The 20,774-nt window shown below is 40.2% G+C and overlaps 1 protein-coding gene and 1 pseudogene across 7 annotated transcripts in view; both read right to left on the bottom strand.

Moving 5' to 3' along the window:
- The window catches only part of PSPC1 (paraspeckle component 1), a 73,470-nt gene extending 61,219 nt beyond the window's left edge, over window positions 1-12,251 (bottom strand). For 6 of the 7 annotated variants that reach the window (XR_006271149.1, XR_006271150.1, XR_006271148.1 and 3 more), the window contains exons 1-3: window positions 11,737-12,251; window positions 8,134-8,435; window positions 3,476-3,571 (exon numbers count right to left, since the gene is read on the bottom strand). Coding sequence is in view for 2 of the 7 variants with exons in the window: in XM_043477658.1 (XP_043333593.1) it covers window positions 3,476-3,571; window positions 8,134-8,435; window positions 11,737-12,099 (761 nt within the window). In the remaining 5 variants the exon portion in view is untranslated. The remainder of the gene's footprint in view (window positions 1-3,475; window positions 3,572-8,133; window positions 8,436-11,736) is intronic. The other variant, XM_043477657.1, reaches the window with a different exon arrangement.
- LOC122447176 lies at window positions 4,380-4,802 on the bottom strand (annotated as a pseudogene).
- Window positions 12,252-20,774: the final 8,523 nt, after the last annotated feature.

The following is a 20,774-nucleotide window of genomic DNA, read 5'->3' as shown; positions in this document are numbered from 1 at the left end:
TGGTGGTTGGGACAAAGTTGGGAGATAAAGGAGGAGGTTGTCACAGAGGGAAAACAGTGACAAGAAACAGCTTCAAAGATATTCAGGGGGTAGATAAAAATCAAAGTTAACCATGATCAAGGGATTCTAGACCTAAAAATAGACTTGGATCTTTTTCTTTTTAAAGCACTGACTGGAAAAGGGAAAGGAATAGAGAGATCCACCACCCACTAATTTTTCTGAAAGAACTGTTTTATTAGTTAGTAGTTCCTAAGTCAGGTGTCGACTACAGTAATAAATATAAAAACTTTATTTTTCTCCCAAAAGAAACACTACTGAAACAATATGGATTTGGGGCATCAGAGCTGAATTTGAAGATTGACTCTTAAGGTTCATGAACATTCCCTTCAGAGCATAATTCTTTAGCAGTAAAGTTTAAAATATCATGAGATCATGTAATGTTTGCTGGAATAATTAAGTCATTATATAAACAAGTTTGGTTTGGGTTTTTTTTTTTTTTTTTCAGTAAAAATAACTACAATCTATAAATTCTACTTCTTGTAACACCCTTATAATTCCAGTTCTCTAATTCCTGAATGCAAAAGGATGCTCTACTTAAAATCTGCAATAAGCTATAACCACAAATCAAATGAATAGGAAATTAAATGTAAGTCTTTGAGAAACAGCATTTAAGAGAAATTTACATGGTTGAGTTACAACTGATTACTACCAACCCCTTGCTTCTAGGACACATTCTGCTGGGTGTCCCTCCCACTTCAGGGACTGCTCCCACTCAGTCTCTGTTGATTCCTTTTGACCTTCCCAACTTCTCTCAAATGAGCATTCAGGAGTTGGTCCTTTGACATTCTTTTCCATCACATTGGTAACCTAAGCCCAAACAGCACATCTGAATTCCAGACACAAATCCAACTACCTTGACAACAGATCCCAAAACAGGGTTCCTGATCCTCCTCCCCCAAATCTACTCCTCCAGGTTCTCCAGGTCAGTCACTAGCAATCCATACTTTCCAGTTACTTAGGCCAAAAACCTCATCATCACCCTTTTAACTCTCTTTCTCCCACATCCTCATATCCATCAGCAAAATCCAATCTATTTTCAAACCACACTCAGAATCTGACCACTTCTGGTCATCACCACTGTTACCACTTCCTGTCAGCAGGATCCTAAACTTACCTCCCCAATCCCACCATTGGCTCTTTATTATAACAGAGCAGCTAGAAAGCTGCTTTAAATTTAAGCTTAAATCACTATCCTGCTTCTTCCTTTCACATGAATCACAGAAGCCAAAGTTAGTTCAATAGCCCACAAGCCCCACAGTCGGCACTCCTCCCACTACATCCTAACTCCCCTGATCCCTACAAGGTTCCCCATTCTCACCCTGATCCAGTTAACCTGGCCTCCTCACTGCACCTGCACCATGCCAGTTCTCCCTCAAAGCCTGCAGAGCCGTACTCCTCAGCTGACTGAGATCCCTATTCCATCTGGTGCCCTCCCACCCCCGCTTTCAAGTTGTGAATCAAATACTACCCTCACAAAAGCTTCCTTAACCACCTGTATAAAAGAGCCACACTCTTCTGCTCCCCTACACCCACTTTCCCTATCTTTCTGCCATCTTTACTTTATTGTTTACCCCCTGCTTCCTAAGGGCTTCCGTGATAGCTCAGTTGGTAAAGAATCTGCCTGCAACACCAGAGACCCTGGCTCAATTCCTGGATCGGGAAGATCTGCTGGAGAAGGGATAGGCTACCCACTCCACCACACAGCAAGAATTTCTGGTTTATTCTGTTCATTGATACATCTCCAACACCAGTTAAAAATAAGCACCCACGGACTTCCCTGGTGGTCCAGTATTTAAAAAATCTGTCCTGCAATGCAGGGGACGTGGGTTCAATCCCTGGTCAGGGAACCAAGATCCCACATGTCGTGGAGCTACTAAAGCCCTCGAGTCACAACTGTAGAGTCTGTGTGTCACAACAAAAGCCAAATCAATCAATAAAAAAGCACCCACATTTGTCATTTAAATCAACTACAAGGGAAAAACCAGTCTACACTAAAATCAAAGAGTGCTATTAAAACATGTGTAAAATGTTATTTTGAACACAAACTATCGAATCTTAAAATCATAACCATTTTTTGGTCAGGATGAAGAGAAATACTTTTATGCATACACCAGAAAGTATAAATTGGTACCATACTTTGGGAGAACCATCTACCAGAATTAATCACCATTAAATATGCATACTCTTTTGATCTTTTAGCATCATACCTCACTTTAGTGGTTTTAAATGGTATTTCTCACTACTTAGTATACTTATTAAAACATTAATCTTTGGTTCAGTATTTACTGTGTAGCCCTGTCACTAGAATTGTAAGCATCATGAGGGCAAAAACAGTTCTCAGTTGCACTGGCAGCATCTAGGACAGTGCCTGGCACAAAGGCGTTCCAATATTTAGATTCATGCACACAAATATTACAGTGTTTTTTTTTTTTGTTTTTCAGTCATCCCACACAGCATGTGAGATCTTAGTTCTCTGACCAGGGATCAAACCAGCGCCCCCTGCTTTGGAAGCACAGAGTCTTAACTAATGGGATCACCAGGGAAGTTCACTATAGTCTTACTTAACTATAAAAACAACTGAGTAGTTAAAAACACAATGTATTCACACAGTCAGCTTACATAAAAATATCTGAACCACACTGAATGAAAAGCAACTGGTAAAAAAAATGTTATCTTTCTTTTTCATCTTTAAGAATTCTTTGGCAACCCACTCCAGTATTCCTGCCTGGAAAAATTCCACAGACAGAGGAGCCTGATGGGCTGTAGTCCATGGGCGCGCGCGCGCGCACACACACGCACGCACGCACGCACACACACACACACACACACACACACACACACACACACACACACACACTTTGGTAGATACCACAGGGCTGTAGTCCATGGGCGCGCGCGCGCACACACACGCACACACGCACACACGCACACGCACACACACACACTTTGGTAGATACCACAGATTAATAAATTTTTTTAAAAAAGAAGAATTCTTACCCTTTCCCAAGTTGTTTAACTAGAACCTTCTTTCTACTCCTGCCAAAGTCTCCTCTTAATTCAAAATACACCTGTAGCATACCCAATACAGAAACTTTTCTATCTAAAATTCACTGTTTCTCTGGCATAGGTACTACAGACAGTATACTCTTATGGAACCCATCCATGCCCCAGTTATAAAAGTTGAACTTTTCACAGTTAACCTTTTACCAATATACTCAAGAAAACTAGCATTCCATGTAGACCAGCCCACTCTATTAACCAGATTGTTACTGGCTAACAATTGTTACTAGCTAACAAGACTAAATAGAACACCTTATAATCCAACAATACTCAGTAACAAATGTAAAGTAATAAATACCCTTGAAAGAACATTCTAAATTTATCAGAATTTATCTTCTTATTAAGAAGATCTTACTTATGATACTGCTGAGTTTTCTGCATTAGTTTCTCTGGCAAGCCATCTTCATCATCAAACTGTTCCATGGGCTCCACAATGACCGGACGAGGGGTCCTAGACAGGTAAAAAGCATTAATAAGAATTAATACAGTATCTAGAACTAAAATCCTCCTAGAAACCTTTTATAGGTTTCCAATTTATCTGAGAAAAAAGTCTCAGAAAATATCACATATACACATAAAATCAGTCAATAAACACTGGCTGCATCAACACAGGTGAACCTCTAAGTCAAAGATGAGTGCTTATTTTTAGAGCATGGAGTCTATTTGAGACAACAGAAAAATACATCAACATAGACCTGCCTGACCACCGCAGTTAACTTCTACAAAGAGCAATGCAGAGGAGCAAGTATCCAACTTTCCTATGTGTCTCATCCACACACACACCTGGACGCCCATCCCTTCCATGGCCTCAAACTCCCAACTCCACTCAGCTCCCAACCTTCCACTGTCCAACCAGCCTCAAAAGGAATACTGAAGCAGGAGAAGGAAATGGCAACCCAATCCAGTATTCTTGCCTGGAAAATCCCATGGACAGAGGAGCCTGATGAGCTTCAGTCCATGGGGTCGCAGAGTCGGACACGACTGCGTAACTTCACTTTCTCTTAAAATCACTGCAGTAGTGACTGCAGCCATGAAATCTAAAAATTTTAAAAATTAAAAATAAAAAAAAAGAATACTGAAGCGGATCACCACTTCCTTCTCCAGCGGATTTTCCAAACCCAGGGATCGAACCCAGGTCTCCTGCAATGCAGGTGATTCTTTACCATCTGAGCCACCAGGGAAGCCCTCAAAACTGTATATAAATTATTCTTTTTTTATATAAAACATTTAATTGATTGGTCTTTTTGGGTAATCTGATGTATCACCAGTGTATTACAACTGAAACACTAATCTTGTAGCTTTATCAACATTAACTGGTATATTTTCATGACACTACTGAGAAATCAACTGTTTCTGCAGCAGCTCAAAGGAAAGGCCTTTTGAGACGTTTGTATGTTCCTTTTGTTTATCTACAAAAGCTTTATTCACTGTTAACTTTTTCAGCATTCACAATGTTTATCTTCTTAAAGATTAGTGGCAATAGGTTTTACTTTATTTTTAACCTTAAAGCTTTTTTGGCCAGTTATGTGGAATACATTCCTGGACTTCTGCCCTCTTAGTTTGTTCTTGGCCATCATCAGACCTCCAAGATCCTTGTGCAGCTGCTCAAGTTCCAGGTGATACCATCTGAATGTCATTTATAAATTATTCTAAAAGCTACCTGTAAGAAATACTTTGGCCACCTGATGTGAATGGCTGACTCACTGGAAAAGACCCTGATGCTAGGAAAGATTGAGAGCAAAAGAAAAGGGCAGCAGAGGATGAGTCGGCATTACCGACTCAATGGACGGTAATCTGAGCAAACTCCAGGAATTAGTGAAGGACAAGGAAGCCTGGCATGCTGCAATCCACAGGGTCGCAAAGAGTTCGACACGACTTAGTGACTGAACAAGACGAAATAGTTAAATATTTATCAGTGCCTGACTATGACTTTAACAAACAGCAATTAATCAAAGCTTACAGCAGAAAATATATACTAACTACATGTCTTGCCTACTGCTTTCTACTACTGCCTTCCTTCACTCTTTAAATAACTATTGCCAACTTACTAAGTATCCAGGAAATACCAGAATTCAAGTGTCAGGATTATGGTGTTAAAGGAGACAAAGTCCCTACCCCCCGGGAGCTTACATTCTAGGTAGAGAATGCAACCTTAAGTGCTATGAAGAAAAGTTAAGTTGGAGAGTAAAGCATTAGGCTATTTTAACATAAAACAGTCAGCTTCCCTTAGGAGATAACATCTTACCAAAACGTGATGAAATGTGAGAGCAAGACCTGTGATGACAGGAAAGAGAGCATCTCTCTAAAGCAAAGGGAATGGGAACAAGACCAAAATCTCTAAGAGAATAAGCTGGCAGAGCTGTAAAATGTCTGCTGTACAAGAGCTTCAGCACAAATGCTTAACTGTCAAAAACAAACTGAAAAATGCTTCACAAGTCACCAAACTAAGCTCCTTGGAGATAGAAAACAATTTTTCTTCATTGTCTTTGTATCCAATTCCCCAAACCCTAAATATTTGAATGATTCCAATCAACAGTTCAAGTGCCAGAGCTAAAAGAAATCCATTCAATAATCAACTTAGGAACTTTTACAAATTCAGTCTGAAGACTAAGAATGCACACTGAGAACTTTCTTGTGGGCAAACTGAAAGGAAAGCCATGTTAATATGGCAACAGGTTTAATGACCACTATAATTACTTTAAAATATATTTAAGTAAATGGAGAAACACATCACATTCATGGATTGGAAAAGGGCTGATACTGTGAAGATGTTAATGTTCCCCAGAATGATCTGTAGATTCAAAGCAATTTCAATCGAAAGTCCAGCAGAACTTTTTTTTTAATTGACAAGCTGATTTTAAAATCAGTAAGGATATACAAAGAAATAATAACCAGAACAATTTTTTAAAAAATAATAAAGTTGGATGCTACTATCTGACTTCAAAGTCTGCTGCTGCTAAGTCACTTCAGTTGTGTCCGACTCTGTGCGACCCCATAGACAGCAGACCACCAGGCTCCCCCGTCCCTGGGATTCTCCAGGCAAGAGCACTGGAGTGGGGTGCCTTGCCTTCTCCGGACTTCAAAGTCTAGGATAAGGTAATTAAGAGAGTACAGTAACAGCATAATAGACATACTGATCAACAAAACAGGAAAGAGAGTAGATTTTTTTTCCCAGTTATTTGATAAAGGTAAAAGGTAACAAAGGGAAAATCATAACCTTTTCAATTAATGGTGCCAGAACATTAAAGCAATGAACTACCTCACATCACACTCAAAACGTATCACAGGTTTAAACAAAAAGCTATAAAATTTCCCAAGAAAATACGAGAAAGCTTTGCTACCTTAGGAAAGGCAAAGATTTCATATACAAAGATTCCAAGGAACAAACCAAGAAAGAAAATAAATTGATAAACTGGACTCGACAAAACAGAACAACTTCTTCTCTTTGAAAAACACTATTAAAAAAAATTAAAAGGACTTCCTGGTGGTCCAGTGGCTAAGACTCTGCGCTCCCAATGCAGGGGACCTGGGTTCGATCCCTGGACAATCCCACATGCCCCAACTAAAAATCTTGCCATGTGGCAACTAAAGATTCCACATGCCCCAATTAAGATGGAAGATCCTGCTTGCCACAACTAAAACCGGGTGCAGCCAAATAAATCAATTAAATAAATTATCTGTTTAAAAAAATTAAAAAGCAAGCCACAGTCTGGGATGAAATAGTGTTAATACAGGCCTGGACCCAGATTTGTTAAAAAAAAAAACATTAAGACAAACCAGCCAATTAAAAAACAGGCAAGGAAAAAAAAAACAGGCAAGGAACTTCTCTGGTGGTCCAGTGGATATGACTCTGTACTCCCAATTCAGGGGGGCTGGGGTTTGACCCCTGGTCAGAGAACTAGATCCCACATGCCACAACTAAGCCGTGGTGAAGCCAAATAAATGTGTTTTTAAAGGCAAAAATATCAACAGACATTTCACAAAAAGACATAAAAATATCCAAAAAGCACATGAAAAGATAACTTATCATCGGTTGTTAAGAAAACAATATTTAAACCACAATGAGACACCACTATACTCACTAGAATATCTAAAAATTTCAAGTGTTGCTGAGGGGACATGATCATTAGAACTCTTATTCATTGCTAGTGGGAATGTAAAATGATACAAATATCTGGAAAACAGTTTGGGAGTTCCTTATAAAGTAGAACATACGTTTACTCCTAAGTATTACCTAACCCACATGAAAGCATGCTGTTCACAAGAAGTTTTATACACAAATGTTCATAATAGCTTTATTCACAAAGGCCAGTAGTTGGAAGCAACTTGAACATCCACCCAAAGGTCACCACAGTTGTAATTTGGCCATAAAAAGGAACAAAATACTAATATAGTGATACGGATGAAATCTCATAAACATTATGCTAAGCAAAAGAAATCACACACAAAAGGATAGATACTATTAATATATAATTTCATTTATATGAAATACAAGGAAAAACAAAACTATAGTAACAGAAAGATCAAGAGCAGTCTAGGCAGGGTTAAGAGGAGTACTGCAAAAGGACACGAAAGAATTTTTGTTGGATGCTGAAAATGTTATCTTGATTGTGGTGGAGGGTAAGTGACTATATACATTTTTTAAAATTCACTGAGCTATACATGCAAAACTGGATGTATTTTAACATATGTAAATTATACTCCAAAACTGATCAAAACCTCATTCCTTAAATGTAATGTTTTGCTTTGCACCTAATACACATTCAGTAGGCTGAATAAAAATGGTAACACAAAACATTCTTGAAATTCCGTGTGGATTAATACACTGAAGTTTGAGTAAAGTATTGACTCTTGACAGTACACAAATATACCCTATTTGTATTCACTGAGTACTTACTCAACACCTACTTACCACATGCGAAGACAACACACAAGGAAGCAACTACAAAGAGGCAGAACAGAGAGAAGCCTATGTGTAACTCTATAAAAGAAAGACAGGATGTTTAAACTTACGTTGTTAGCAAGAACGCCCCATCACCACATCTTTCCAGAGCCTTTCGTGCAGGAGGCTTTGCTGCAAATTCCACAAAACCTTTTCCCGTAGCTCTACCACGATCATCCACAACAACAACGGCTTTCTCTACTGGACCAAACTGGGAAAATGCTTGCTCTAGAAGCTCATTGGAAACCACCGGAGAAAGGTTCTTAACAGTTAGGGCTGCTCCATGTGTAGCAAAACGAATTCGGAGAGGTCTGCTCTTCAAAATGGTGCCATCCAGCTCTGCTTTTGCAATTTCAGCCAGTGTTCTGGACTCCTTTTTAAAAAGGAAGAAAAAGATCACTTTTTTAAAAATTACAGTTAACAAAAAATTTTTAAATAGTGGCTTGTTTCTAAAGAGGGCTGGGTAGTTTTACAAAATGGCTGATAGGGTCATTTTGTTTCTGTGTCTTTCAGTTATGGTATCACATGTATTTTATTAATTTTTTAAAGATAAGTAATTTTAAACATTTTAAGTAGAAAGTTTCAACCCCAACATTCTGTTAAAAATCATCACTTAAAGATGATCTGTTCATAAACAGACTGCTATTGTTCAGTCGCTAAGTCAAATCCAACTCTTTTATGACCCCATAGAGTGTAGATTACCAGCTATTAAATATGCAAGCAGTATCTTTTATAAGTCTCCAAAATGTATTAAAGAAAATACAGAATTACTTTTTGAGACCAAGTATCAGTTACTAGAATCTAGTATTGAAAATAGTTTCTCTATACACTCCATGTTTGTTATTTATATCTTAATAATGTGCACCACCTCTCCAATGCCAGACAAATCCCTTTTCATTTCTATTACCTGGGGGAAAAAAAAAAAAACAACCTGCCATCAGGTGTTATTAATCACTTCTAAAACACTTTCATGGGCTACACATTTCTCCCACTACACTAAGAAAAGCAAATACCCATTCATGGGCTATAAGAAGTCTCTCTGTTAAACAGAAAAGCATGTACACATATCCTTATTATTATAAATTAGAGAATATGTTCATTGCTGAACTACAAGGTAAGAGAATTTCCTTCTTGAAGAACTCAAAAGTTTCTACAAAATACAGAAATCTAAAACAGCAAACTGGTAAACTTACTACAGGTATGTTCTTTTTCAGTTGTGAGAACTTCCAGCAAAAAACTGAAAGAGGCTTAATATACATTTTCTGAGAAGAGTACAAATTGCACTTTCTTATGAAAAAGTCTTAAGATCACAACAGCTTTTTATTCAATCTCTGAAATGTTCACAAGAGCTTTAAACTACTTCACTTATGTGAAAATCTACCTACAGAACTAATTTTACAAAAATAAATGAATCTAACCTCTTTAGATATTCAAAATGGCCATTTTATTACTCTTTAACTCTGTAGTAGCAATAGTACCAGCAAACATTTCACAAATACTTAACAAGGGTTATGTCCTTTGCAGCTAAGATGTCAGTAATCTAACAACCCTTGAGAGGTAACTTTTAGGAATGGAGTCTTGGATTAGAATGCTTGTCACACTTATAACTAGGAATGAGAAGAAACATGAGCAAATTTCATGGGGTGATGATAGTATCTTGATCTAAAATCACAAGATTATACACTAAGTATCTGTGCATCTCATTATATGTAGGTTTCAAATACCTTAAAAACAAAATTGGACTCTAGTTAATGATAAGCATGCTGAAGAGTCATGGACTGATGGATGGACTAAGATAGAGATGAACAGATACGTGAAAAAAATACAGCAAAATTTAATTGTAGACTCTAGGTATTGAATGTATGAATACTGAGTGTATCAATTTTCATTTCTAAACTCTCAAATTATTCATAATAGTATGTTTGTGGGCAGGGGAACAGAGAGAGCCTGGTGAGGACTCTGAAGTGTTTCTAGAGAGCATCTCCTGTTCAGATTCAGTCAAATATAATGACAAAGTGTGACATGTCATTTTTCAAAATAAGCAAGAAATTTTCACTTTTATGTTAAATCAAGTACTTTTTTTAACTGTTGGCAACAAATACAATTTTTAATACTTTCTAGGACAAATAATAAAATGTTTATGCTCTCAAGAATTTCATGTCATAGTACATCTTCAAAGTTTATACTTTTGGTTTTAAATGGTTGTACATCAAACAGAGTTTCCCAGCCTCAGCATATTATGGACAAGATAATTTTTACTGTGGGGGCTGTTCCATGCACTGTAGGATGTTTATCCCAATAGAACCACCCCCCTACCACCACTGGTTAACAACCAAAAATGTCTCCAGACATTGCCACATGTCCTCTGGGAAGTAAAACCACTCCATTTGAGAACTACTGCTCTATATGTGTACGTACTGAAGTAACTATCAAGTCAATTAAAATTATGTACTTGAAACGAACGATTTCCTTACTTCATAGCTCAGGATAGTGACAATAACTTTGACTAAGTGGTTATTACACGCCAGTCATTTATTCCTCCCCCATATATTAATACACATACACAGGTCTTTGCCTTATCCTTCATCAGCCTCACCAACAATCTCGTGAAGTGGGTTTTGCTACTATCCTCACTTCATACATAGGGAAAGAGGCTTATAAAGGTTCAAGTAACTTGTCCAAAATCACACACCAATCTGATTTGAACCTATACAAAATCCATAATCCATCAATACAGCCTTCCAGCTGTACCTCTGAATCACAGTCTGCATAAAACGTTGAAATTACAGGTTCTTAACTAAAGGAATACAAAAAACAAAAAGAAACTAAAGTTACTACCCCAAGAGAGACTGCTTGAGCTTGGGTTTAACAACCTCCACTGGTTCCACCTGCCACTTTCCAACAGCCACTACATCAGTAGTACACACTACAGCCATTGTGCAGGAGAATTCTTTACCACTAAGCCACCTGGGAAACCCCACACCATTACTAATATTCAGATCTGGTACTTATATTCAGATCAAGTATGCACTATGATTTTCCTAAACAGAAAAAAAATGTGTAATAGCTCAGAAATATTTAAAGTTTTTAAATTTACCTGTTAAACAGAGAGTTCAGATTAAACAGTAAAGTTATCCATGAAGTCAAATCTCAAACTAAATGGTAACTTCCAACTGAAAAAATTTTAACATTCTTACACAAAAATTTAGGCTGATGGCTCTGAAGCAGCATATCACTTAATTAAGTGCCACTTAATTAAGATCAGTTTTCTCCATATTAAGATTTTTGCCTTGTCCACTCACGAAGAGAAAACCTATTAAAGTACTTGAACCAAAAGATTTACTTCATAACTCAGGATAATAACTTTTGCTCAGTAGTTATTACAAGCCAGCCATTAATTCCTATTAAGGTTTGGATGAAACGGGAAAAAATGCGTGCTATTCTACTACCACAGAGTGTAAGGGAGACACGGAAAAGCAGTAAGTCCTCGTGGGAAGTTCCCTCAGGCTAGCCACGCGACAGCCGCCCGACTCGGGGGCGGGGGGGAAGGTCCGAGGTGAGGGAGAGGTGACGGGGGGTCGAGGTGAGCCGGGGACAGGTGAGAGGAGGGAAAATGAGGAGGGACCTCGCAGCCCCCGAGTCCCTGGAGGCCCGCGCCCCAGCCCGCCCCTCACCAGGCGGATGAAGCCGAAGCCGCGGTCGCGGTTGATGAAGACCTCGCTGGGCTCGCCATAGCGTTCGAACAACCGCTTGAAGTCGTCCTCGGTGATGTCCGTGGGCAGGTTCCCCACGAAGAGGCGGCAGCGCTGCGTGTACGTCTTCTCGCCCGGCTTGAGAAAGCTCTTTATGTCGATGGTGAAACCGCCCTCGTCAGCCGGCCGGTCCTCCCCGGCGGGCGCGGCGGGCACCGGCGGCTCCCCCGGCAGCGCGAGCGCCAGGGCCGCTGGGTCCCCCTCTCCGGCCGCCGACTCCAGAGCGCGGAGGCGCGCCGGGTTCTTCTCAATGCGCACTTGCTTCAGGTTTCCTCTCAGCATCATCTCAGCGCGTGCCCCCTGAGCCGGCCTAGAGCTCGACCCACGTCGGTGTCGACCCACAGAACAGAGGTCGGGAAGGACTAGCTCCGAGACACCTCCGGCCAGCCGCCCGCACTCACGCCCAAGATGGCGCCGCTATAGCCGCGGTCGGAGGGAGAGACGCCACGCAAGCCCCGCCCCTCCGAGGGCGCGCTGAGGCCGATGCGCCTGCGCACTCCTGCGCCAACGGCGTCCTGGCGGCGTGCGCATGCGCACCACTGTGCGCGCGTCCCTGTTCCCAGCCTTTCCAGGGCTCGGAAAGATGCAGTTTCTCAGTTCGAGATAACAGTGGTGGTGGGTGTTGCAGCAGTGTGTGAAAATGCAATGATTCAGGGAAACATCCACATTCTCCTTAACGTCCAGCTCTATTTTCAATGACAGCGGGAAAGTGAAGACTTGCAGATTTTATACATAGCATGAATAACGAAGTATTTCCCAGGAATTGAAACAAGTGAAAACACATTTCCGCCCTTTTCAAGAGCAAGGTTATTATATTTCGTAATGAAAAATCCAGTTCTATATAATAGTTGTGATGTTGATTATCCACCTCAAAGAAGGACTCCCTGAACTATGGACCACACTCTAGGACAGGGTCATCAAACGTTTTCTGTAAAGGGCCAGATGGCAGATATTTAAGATTTTCAAGCCATATACTATGTCGGCCAAACTACTCAATTCTGCGCGGTACCGCTCCCGGCAGGCACATGGTAGGTCTTCATTAAGTACTAAAAAGAAATGCATTCACGGTCACTTTACAAACCCTTCAGCAGTTTCTCGTGTATTTAAATGCTTACTTTAGAATGGGCAGTGTTGCTGTGCTATGCTTAGTCGCTCAGTCGTGTCCGACTCTGCGACCCCGTCGACTGTAGCCCCCAGGCCCCTCTGTCCGTGGGATTCTCCAGGCAAGAATACTGGAGGAGGTTGCCATGCCCTCCTCCGGGAATCTTCCCGACCCGGGAGGATCTCCCGGGTCTCCCTCATTGCAGGTAGGTTCTTTACTCACTGAGCCACCTGGAAAGCCCAGAACAGCAATAATACTTAGTAAATCTGTCGGCCAAGATTTTGCACGAGACGTTTAAATTAAAAAATTGGAGAAGGGCAATCCGTCTGCTATTTACCCAGCTGAAATGAAAACCTGTGTTCACACAAAGACCTGTATGAAAATGTTTATAGGGATTTTATTTGTAATCAATGAAAACTGGAAAGAACCCAAATGTCCAACTGGTGAATGGACTAACAGTGGTACATTCATATAATAGAACATATTCAGCAATAAAAAGGAAAAAACTACTGATAAACGTAATAATGTGACTCAAAGGCTACACACTGAATATATGACATTCTGGAAGACTAGCTACAGTGGTTGCCAGGAGCTGGAAGGGAGACTAGGTTGACTAAGTAGAGATACAGAGAACTTTTTGGAAAGACAAAAGTAAATCTTAGCAATTGCCTGACGGTCCAGTCCTTAGTACTCTGCCCTTTCACTGCAGTGGCCCCAGGTTCAATCCCTAGTCAGAAATAAGATCCTTCCCACGTCACTCATAGCTGATATTGTCAAATCTGTTAATTTCACTGAAGAAAAAGACACAATCAGAAGAAAATTGCCTCATTCTATCAGCACCAAATCAACCCACTTAATTCCATATGTAACCATACGTGCTGCCTTATGTCCTGTTATTAATAAAATGAATGGTCAAAAATCCCCTCTAAGGCCAAACCACTGGATGGCGTCTTTTAAGTGCTTTGCTTCTACAGTTACCTAATCCCCTTCCAAAGTGAATAGTTACTTGATCTAATAGTTAATGGATCAGTTCTGTACTGAACTATTCCCACCAGCAAAAGGAACTGTTGATGAAACTAGCATCTTGAAAAAAGGAAAAAACTCTTCCAGGACCATGGGTTGTCCTTTAGTTACCATTTCTTGTTGGAGAAGACTCTTGAGAGTCCCTTGGACAGCAAGGAGATCCAACCAGTCCATCCTAAAGGAAATCAGTCCTGAATATTCATTGGAGGGACTGATGCTGAAGCTGAAACTCCAATACTTTGGCCACCTGATGCGAAGAGCTGACTCATTTGAAAAGACCCTGATGATGGGAAAGATTGAGGGCAGGAGGAGAAGGGGATGACAGAGAATGAGATGGTTGGATGGCATCACCGACTCAACAGACATGGGTCTGGGTGAATTCCAGGGAGGAGGATGGACAGAGAGGCCTGGCGTGCTGTGGTTCATGGGGTCACAAAGAGTCAGACACTACTGAGTAACTGAACTGAACTGAGCTTTGGTCAACAAAGAAAGGAAACAAGAGTTGTGTTTGCTTTGTCTTGATTCACGCATCACCTGATTTCTCCTTCAGCCACACGAGCAGATGTCTATCCCACATTCCATCCCACTGAAACCTCTCTTGTCACCATGGGCGACACCTCCCACTTTGACCAGAGACAGCTGTCCTGTCACAGATCTTGCAGTAGCATTTGACATTGTAGATCTGGGCCTATTTCATCATGTGTCATATGGAAAAAATATCCTCTTTGCAGAGTTTTTGTGCATATTAAATGAATTTATTCAAGTACAGTCTGCGACCTCCCTTATGGTTCAGTGGTTAAAACTCCACACTCCCAGTGAAGAGGGCCTAGGGTTTGATTCCTTGTCAGGAAACTAGATCCCACATGCTGTAACTAAGATGTGGCACAGTTAAAAATATATAGTCTTTGGGAAATAGACTGGCATCATAAATACAACTCTATTACTAATGATCACTTCCCTCCTACTTTCTTAAAACAGTGTTTTATCTTCTGCACTGCAATATTCCCTGATATTCTCACAGCCACTGGCCACTCCTCACTCTCTGTCTTTCCTGGGAATCTGCTCTTGAGAATGTTGGAGAACCACAGGTCTGAGTTCTCCTCTCCTCTTCTGCCACACTCATTCCCTAGGTCAGACCAACCACACTGAGGTGCCTCAGAAGCATTGGAACGGGTTTTCTAAACTTCAACACTACTGATATTTTGGACCAAATGATTATTTATGGTAAGATGTTTAGCTGCATCACTGGCTTCTACTTACAGGGGTGCTATTGTACTCGGCATTACTCTGATTGCTTTATGCTTATTAACTCATTAATTATCACAACAATCTTTTAAGATATGTATTATTATTATCACCTTAAAATTTTTATTTATTTTTGGTTATGCCAAGTCTTTGTTCCTGTGTGGGAGCTTTCTCTAGTTGTGGTGCTTGGGCTTAGTTGCTCCACAGCATGTGGAATCTTCCTGGATCAGGAATAGAACCCTAATCCCCTGCATTGGCAGGCATTCTTAACCACTAGACTATCGGGGAAGTCATCATCTTTTTTTAAGACTATTTTTTGGAGCAGTTTTCAGTTGGCTGCAAAATTAAGAGGAAGGAATACACTTTCCTTTACACTTCTTTCCCCTACACCTGCAGTCTCCTCTGTTATGAACATCCCCCACCAGATGGGACATTTGTTACAGTCCACAAGCTTACATTGACACATCATTATCAACCAGAGTTATGAGATGACATTAGGGTCACTTTTCATGTTGTACATTCTGTGAGTCAAATTATAATGACATGTATCCAGCATTGTAGCATCACACATAGTATTTTCACTACTCTAAATCTCTTCTATTCTCCACTTATTCATCCCTCTCCCTATCCAACCCCTGTAACCCCTGATCTCTCTACTGTCTCCATATTTTTGCCCTTCCAGAACACCTCAATATTGAGTCTTCCTATTCATCAACATGGCATGTCTCTCCATTTATTTACTTCTTTGATTTCATTTATCAGAGATTGGTAGTTTTCCTCATATACATCTTCTAGGTAATTTGTTAATTTTTATCTAAGCATTCATTTGTTTTGGGTGGTAATGGAAGTGGTATTGTGTTTGTAATTTTATATTTCACTTGTTCATTGCTGGTGTGTAAAAACATTACAGCCCATGAGGTCCCAGAGTCAAACACAAATTAGCGACTGAACAACAATAGCAACAACAATAAATTACTGACTTTTGTGTATTAACCTTGTATCCTTCAATCATCCACTTACTTTTTTTTTTGGCCATACTATGTGGCTTGTGGGATCCTAGTTCCCTGACCAGGGATGGAAGCCAGGCCCCCCAGAAATGGAAGCACAAAGTCCCTAACCAGGGAATTCCCCCATTTAAGTACTTTTAATTTATATATGCCTTTTATTTAAAGTGGGTTTCTTATACGCAACATAGAATTGGGTCTTGCTTTTTGACCCACCCTGACAATCTTTGTCTTCTAATTAGTGCATTTAGATCAATGATGTTCAAAGTGATTACTGATATAGCTTTATTACTATCAACCATTTTTTTGGAAAACTTATTTAAGTGCATCAGGTTTTAGCTGAGGCACTAAGGATCCTTTCTGGCAGCGAGTGGTCTTACTTGCACTACAGCATGTGGGATTTTAGTTCCCCGACCAAGGATTGAACCCTCGCCCCTGCATTGCAAGGCAGATTCCTAACCACTGGACCACTAGGGAGGCCCCTATCAAATTTTTATCATTTTCCACTTGTTGTTCTTATTGTTTGTTCCTATTTTTTAATGGTTTTTAATTAAAATACAGTTGATGTACAATGTTATGTTCATTACTACTGTACAGCAATGTGACTCATTTATACACATATATAAATTCTTTTCCATATTCTTTTCCATTATGGTTTATCAAGTTCCTATTTTTGTATACCACTCTTTCTGCCTTTTGTGATTTTAATTAAGCATTTTATAGTTTGATTTTCTCTCATTCATAGCATATCAGCTGTATTCATTGTTCTACTTTAAGTGGTTGCCCTAGATATTGCCATATACATTTATTTACAACTAATCCTAAGACCACTTTCAAATTATACTGATTACTTCACTAGTAGTGTAATTTACAACAGTAAAATAATCCTGATTCCTCCCTCCCACCCCTTCTATCTCTGCAGTCATTCATTTCATTTATACATAAGCATATATAAGTGGGTAGCCATTCCCATGCTTACATTCCCAACGTAACCAGGACTGAGAGCTATGCGCCTCCCCAAAGCCTTTCTCGACGGGAGCTTGTGGATTCCAAGTAAGAGTATCTAAAGCATTGTCTGAAACTTTTCAATTATGAACACAGAGCAGGGTTTTGCACTCAGATAATCAAACATGCAAACAAAAATAAGCCAGGAGATGAAGAGGAAGGTCAAACAAGTTAGAGATGATGCACACAGAACCTGGAGTCATGACAGGGTCTACTTCTCAAGGAAACAGGAGGATTAGAAAGGCAAGTCTCTGAGGGATGGAAGGAAGGATCATGGATGAAGCTGAGAGTGTGGATGGTCAGGCCTGATAGGCAGTGTCCTTGTACCAAGCCCTGAAGCTGGTGTGTCCTCTCGAAACCCCTATGTTCAAGTCCTGTCCCCCCAGGACCTCAGAATGCAACTGAGGATTTGAAGATGACATTTTAAAGAGGTGGTTAAGTTTAAATGACTTCACTAGGGGGCCCCAATCTGATGTGACTGGTACCTTTTTAAGAGTTTAGGGAATTCCCTGGTGGTCCAGTGGTTAGGACTTGGGACTGTCACGGGTCAGGGTTCAATCCCTGCTCAGAGAACTAAGGTGACAAGCTGTGTGGCATTGCCAAAATAAATAAATAAATGGGTAAGAGAGGATGGCATATAATTTTTCTTTCTTGCATTATTCTTGTTAGGTGTTGTTTACTTGGTATTTGTTAACTTTGTTACTTGATATCTGTCTAGGCTATTTCTCACCTTGTAGAACAAGCTGGGACGAGCCCTTTTCTTTCCATTCTCTAGCAGTGTATGTTCAGGATCTCATCCCTAAGGAAGAGAAGGAATCTGAGCCTATAAGTTTCTTTGTGGGAAAGCTTGTAATTTCAGAGTCAATTTCTTCAATAGGGACAAGCTATTCAGATTTTCTATTTCTTCTTGGGACAGATTTGGTAAGCTTTTCTCAAGTGATTTGTCTATCACATCAAACTCATCATATTCTTGACCTAAGTTGATCATAATACCTCATGCTTTTAGTGTCCATAGGATCTCCAGTGATCTTTCACATTGGTTATTTCTCTTTTTTGATCCCTTAATCAGTTTCGATAATGAAACTGAGTAGAACCCTGTGGGGTCTGCCTGGGTATAAGCCTCTCCCTGTTCCGCACCTTTTGTCTGTAGAAGCAGCTTTGGTCTCTGAGAACTTCCCCAGTTCCTCCTCAAGTAATGTAGGTAAAAAACTGAGCACACCCTTGAGTAATTTTACAGTAACCAGGGCCGCACCACATGGAATCAGTTCAGTTCAGTCACTCAATCATGTCCAACTCTTTGCAACCCCATGGACTGCAGTATGCCAGGCATCTCTGTCCATCACCAACTCCCGGAGCTTGCCCAAACTCATGGAAACTGCTCACCAGTCAGAGCCCCCAGACACACTGGAGCCAGAAGGACGGAAACCTGTTAAGACCCAACCAATCAGAACCACGTCCACACATTTAAGACCCTTACCCTTAGTCTTTAAAAACACTTGCCTTCAAGCCACCAGGGAATCTGGGCCCTTTGAGCTCTGGCTGCCAGTTTTACTTGCTGGCGCCTTGCAAATAAACATTACCTTCCTTCTCCACAAGCTGGGTCAGTGCATTGACTCTGGTCAGTGCCTCAGGTGGGCAGACCAGAGTTTGGTTTGGCAAACTAGTGGTTTGCAATTCTATTAATTTATAAGCATATGACTTATCAAAGTCTTTTCAACATGTGCCTGACTGAGGTGTTAGTGCCATTTCCCAAGTTTCAGGCTTCCCTTGCTTTATCTGTAGGCATGAAATGGGTTAATTGCTCTTCACTTCAAATGTGACTTCCACAGCAGAGACTCATAACCATCTAGCAATACAGTCTCAGCTCCTAGGACTTCCCTGGTGGCCCAGTGGTAAAGATTCAGTACTTCCACTGCAGGGGGCATGGGTTCGGTCCCAGGTTGAGAAACAAAGATCCTACTTGCAGAAGCCAAAAGCAAAACAGTTTTTTCAAAACCTTCTCTACTCCGGAACATTACAGCACTATTTTCCCAAACTATCTCACTTTCTCAAAAACCAAGACATAGGTACTTACTCACATTTTTCTTTCAGCTCTAAATTCTCAAATCTTAATTTCATCCTAACATGGTCACCCTTTATGGTTCAGTATTACAGAGGACTGCTCCACTTCTCAAATTTTGTACTTCACTTTGTCTTTATCCACAACTTCTTTCCCTACTGTCGGCCACTGATAATTGTAGCTAATAACCTTATGCCAAGCAGCTGGAGTTTCAAACTGAAAGTGACAGGGAGCTTCTGAGCTTTGAAGCAGAAGTGATGCGACCTATATAATGATACAGCATCACTCCTTCCATTGAACTTAGCTGAGCTTTTTACTCCAAATACTCATTTACTTCTATATCCTATGCAGTAAATTACGACTTGTACCTATGAAGGGGCTATTAGCAACTCTTACTTGACTCCAGTAGTAAGTAGGGAGGGACGGGGGAATCACAGAAGAAAATGGCTCAATGTAAGAGTCTTAAAGACAGCAATTTTGAAAATCTGAGGTTGATGAAAAAAATTCAGTTGTCCTCTGTGAGATTAACAAAACCAGTAAGTTGCCATTTTTTGAGGACTGTTACTCTGAACTGTCTTTCCTAATATCTGATATTAAATTTGCAGTAAGGGATAATTTTTTTTTCTAAGACTTGCATTTGTTTCCTTCCTTCCTTCTTTAAGGTGAGCACATACTAATTTTACAATGTAAAAAATAAGAGCTAGATAAGGAAAAAGAAACTATATGATTCACCAGGCTAGAGAGATATACTTTTATCATCTTCAGAATTTACAGTTGATTTTTTCTTCAACATCTCACTATGAAAAATTCATACACACTAAAAAGTTGAAACTTACAGTGAACAAGGATAAACTCAGCACCTACATCTTTTGAATTTTTCACACCTAACTCATTACACGTGCCTCACAGGTGTGCCTGCAGTGTGCTGAACATGGCCACTGGTTGATTTTATTAGTTTGGTCAGATTACACAAGTGTCTAATACAACCACATGACAAATCAGTAATTCAATTAACTGGTAAGTGCTCACAAAATAGCACACAAAACATTTGCAGAGTAACTTCAGAACCTGTTATGCTCTGGGGTATCCTCTCAGGCCTCTGAAGAAACTGGATTTTGGAATTATTCCAAAGCCTCATTCAGACCCAAGTATGAAACACTGAAAATGACCCAATTGTCAGGAAGCAAAACAGCTATAAACTAATGAGACTGATGTTCTGGGTTATTTCCCAAAGTTTTCTGTGCTGGCCTCACCGACAGAGTCTGCAAGTGCCCCATGTGGTCCTGCTCTAGCCACCATTCACATGCCATTTTGTTTCACAGGAAAAGCCTTGAGACAAGGGTATGTAAGGATGGAATATATGACAGAACTGCTATCAGAAACCAGAAACAAGGGAGAATTAGTAAATACATGGTGACAGAACATGACTGACTACCTGAAAAAACTGACACCCATCTTTTAATTTTCATGAGTGTATTTTTCCTTCGGATGAAAACAAAAAAATTGCCACAACACATAAAGG

This window comes from Cervus canadensis, chromosome 9 (genome assembly GCF_019320065.1).
Source record: "Cervus canadensis isolate Bull #8, Minnesota chromosome 9, ASM1932006v1, whole genome shotgun sequence".
Taxonomy (NCBI): domain Eukaryota; kingdom Metazoa; phylum Chordata; class Mammalia; order Artiodactyla; family Cervidae; genus Cervus; species Cervus canadensis.
Note: the sequence above shows the minus strand (reverse complement) of the source record. Positions and strands in the feature narration are given on the sequence as shown.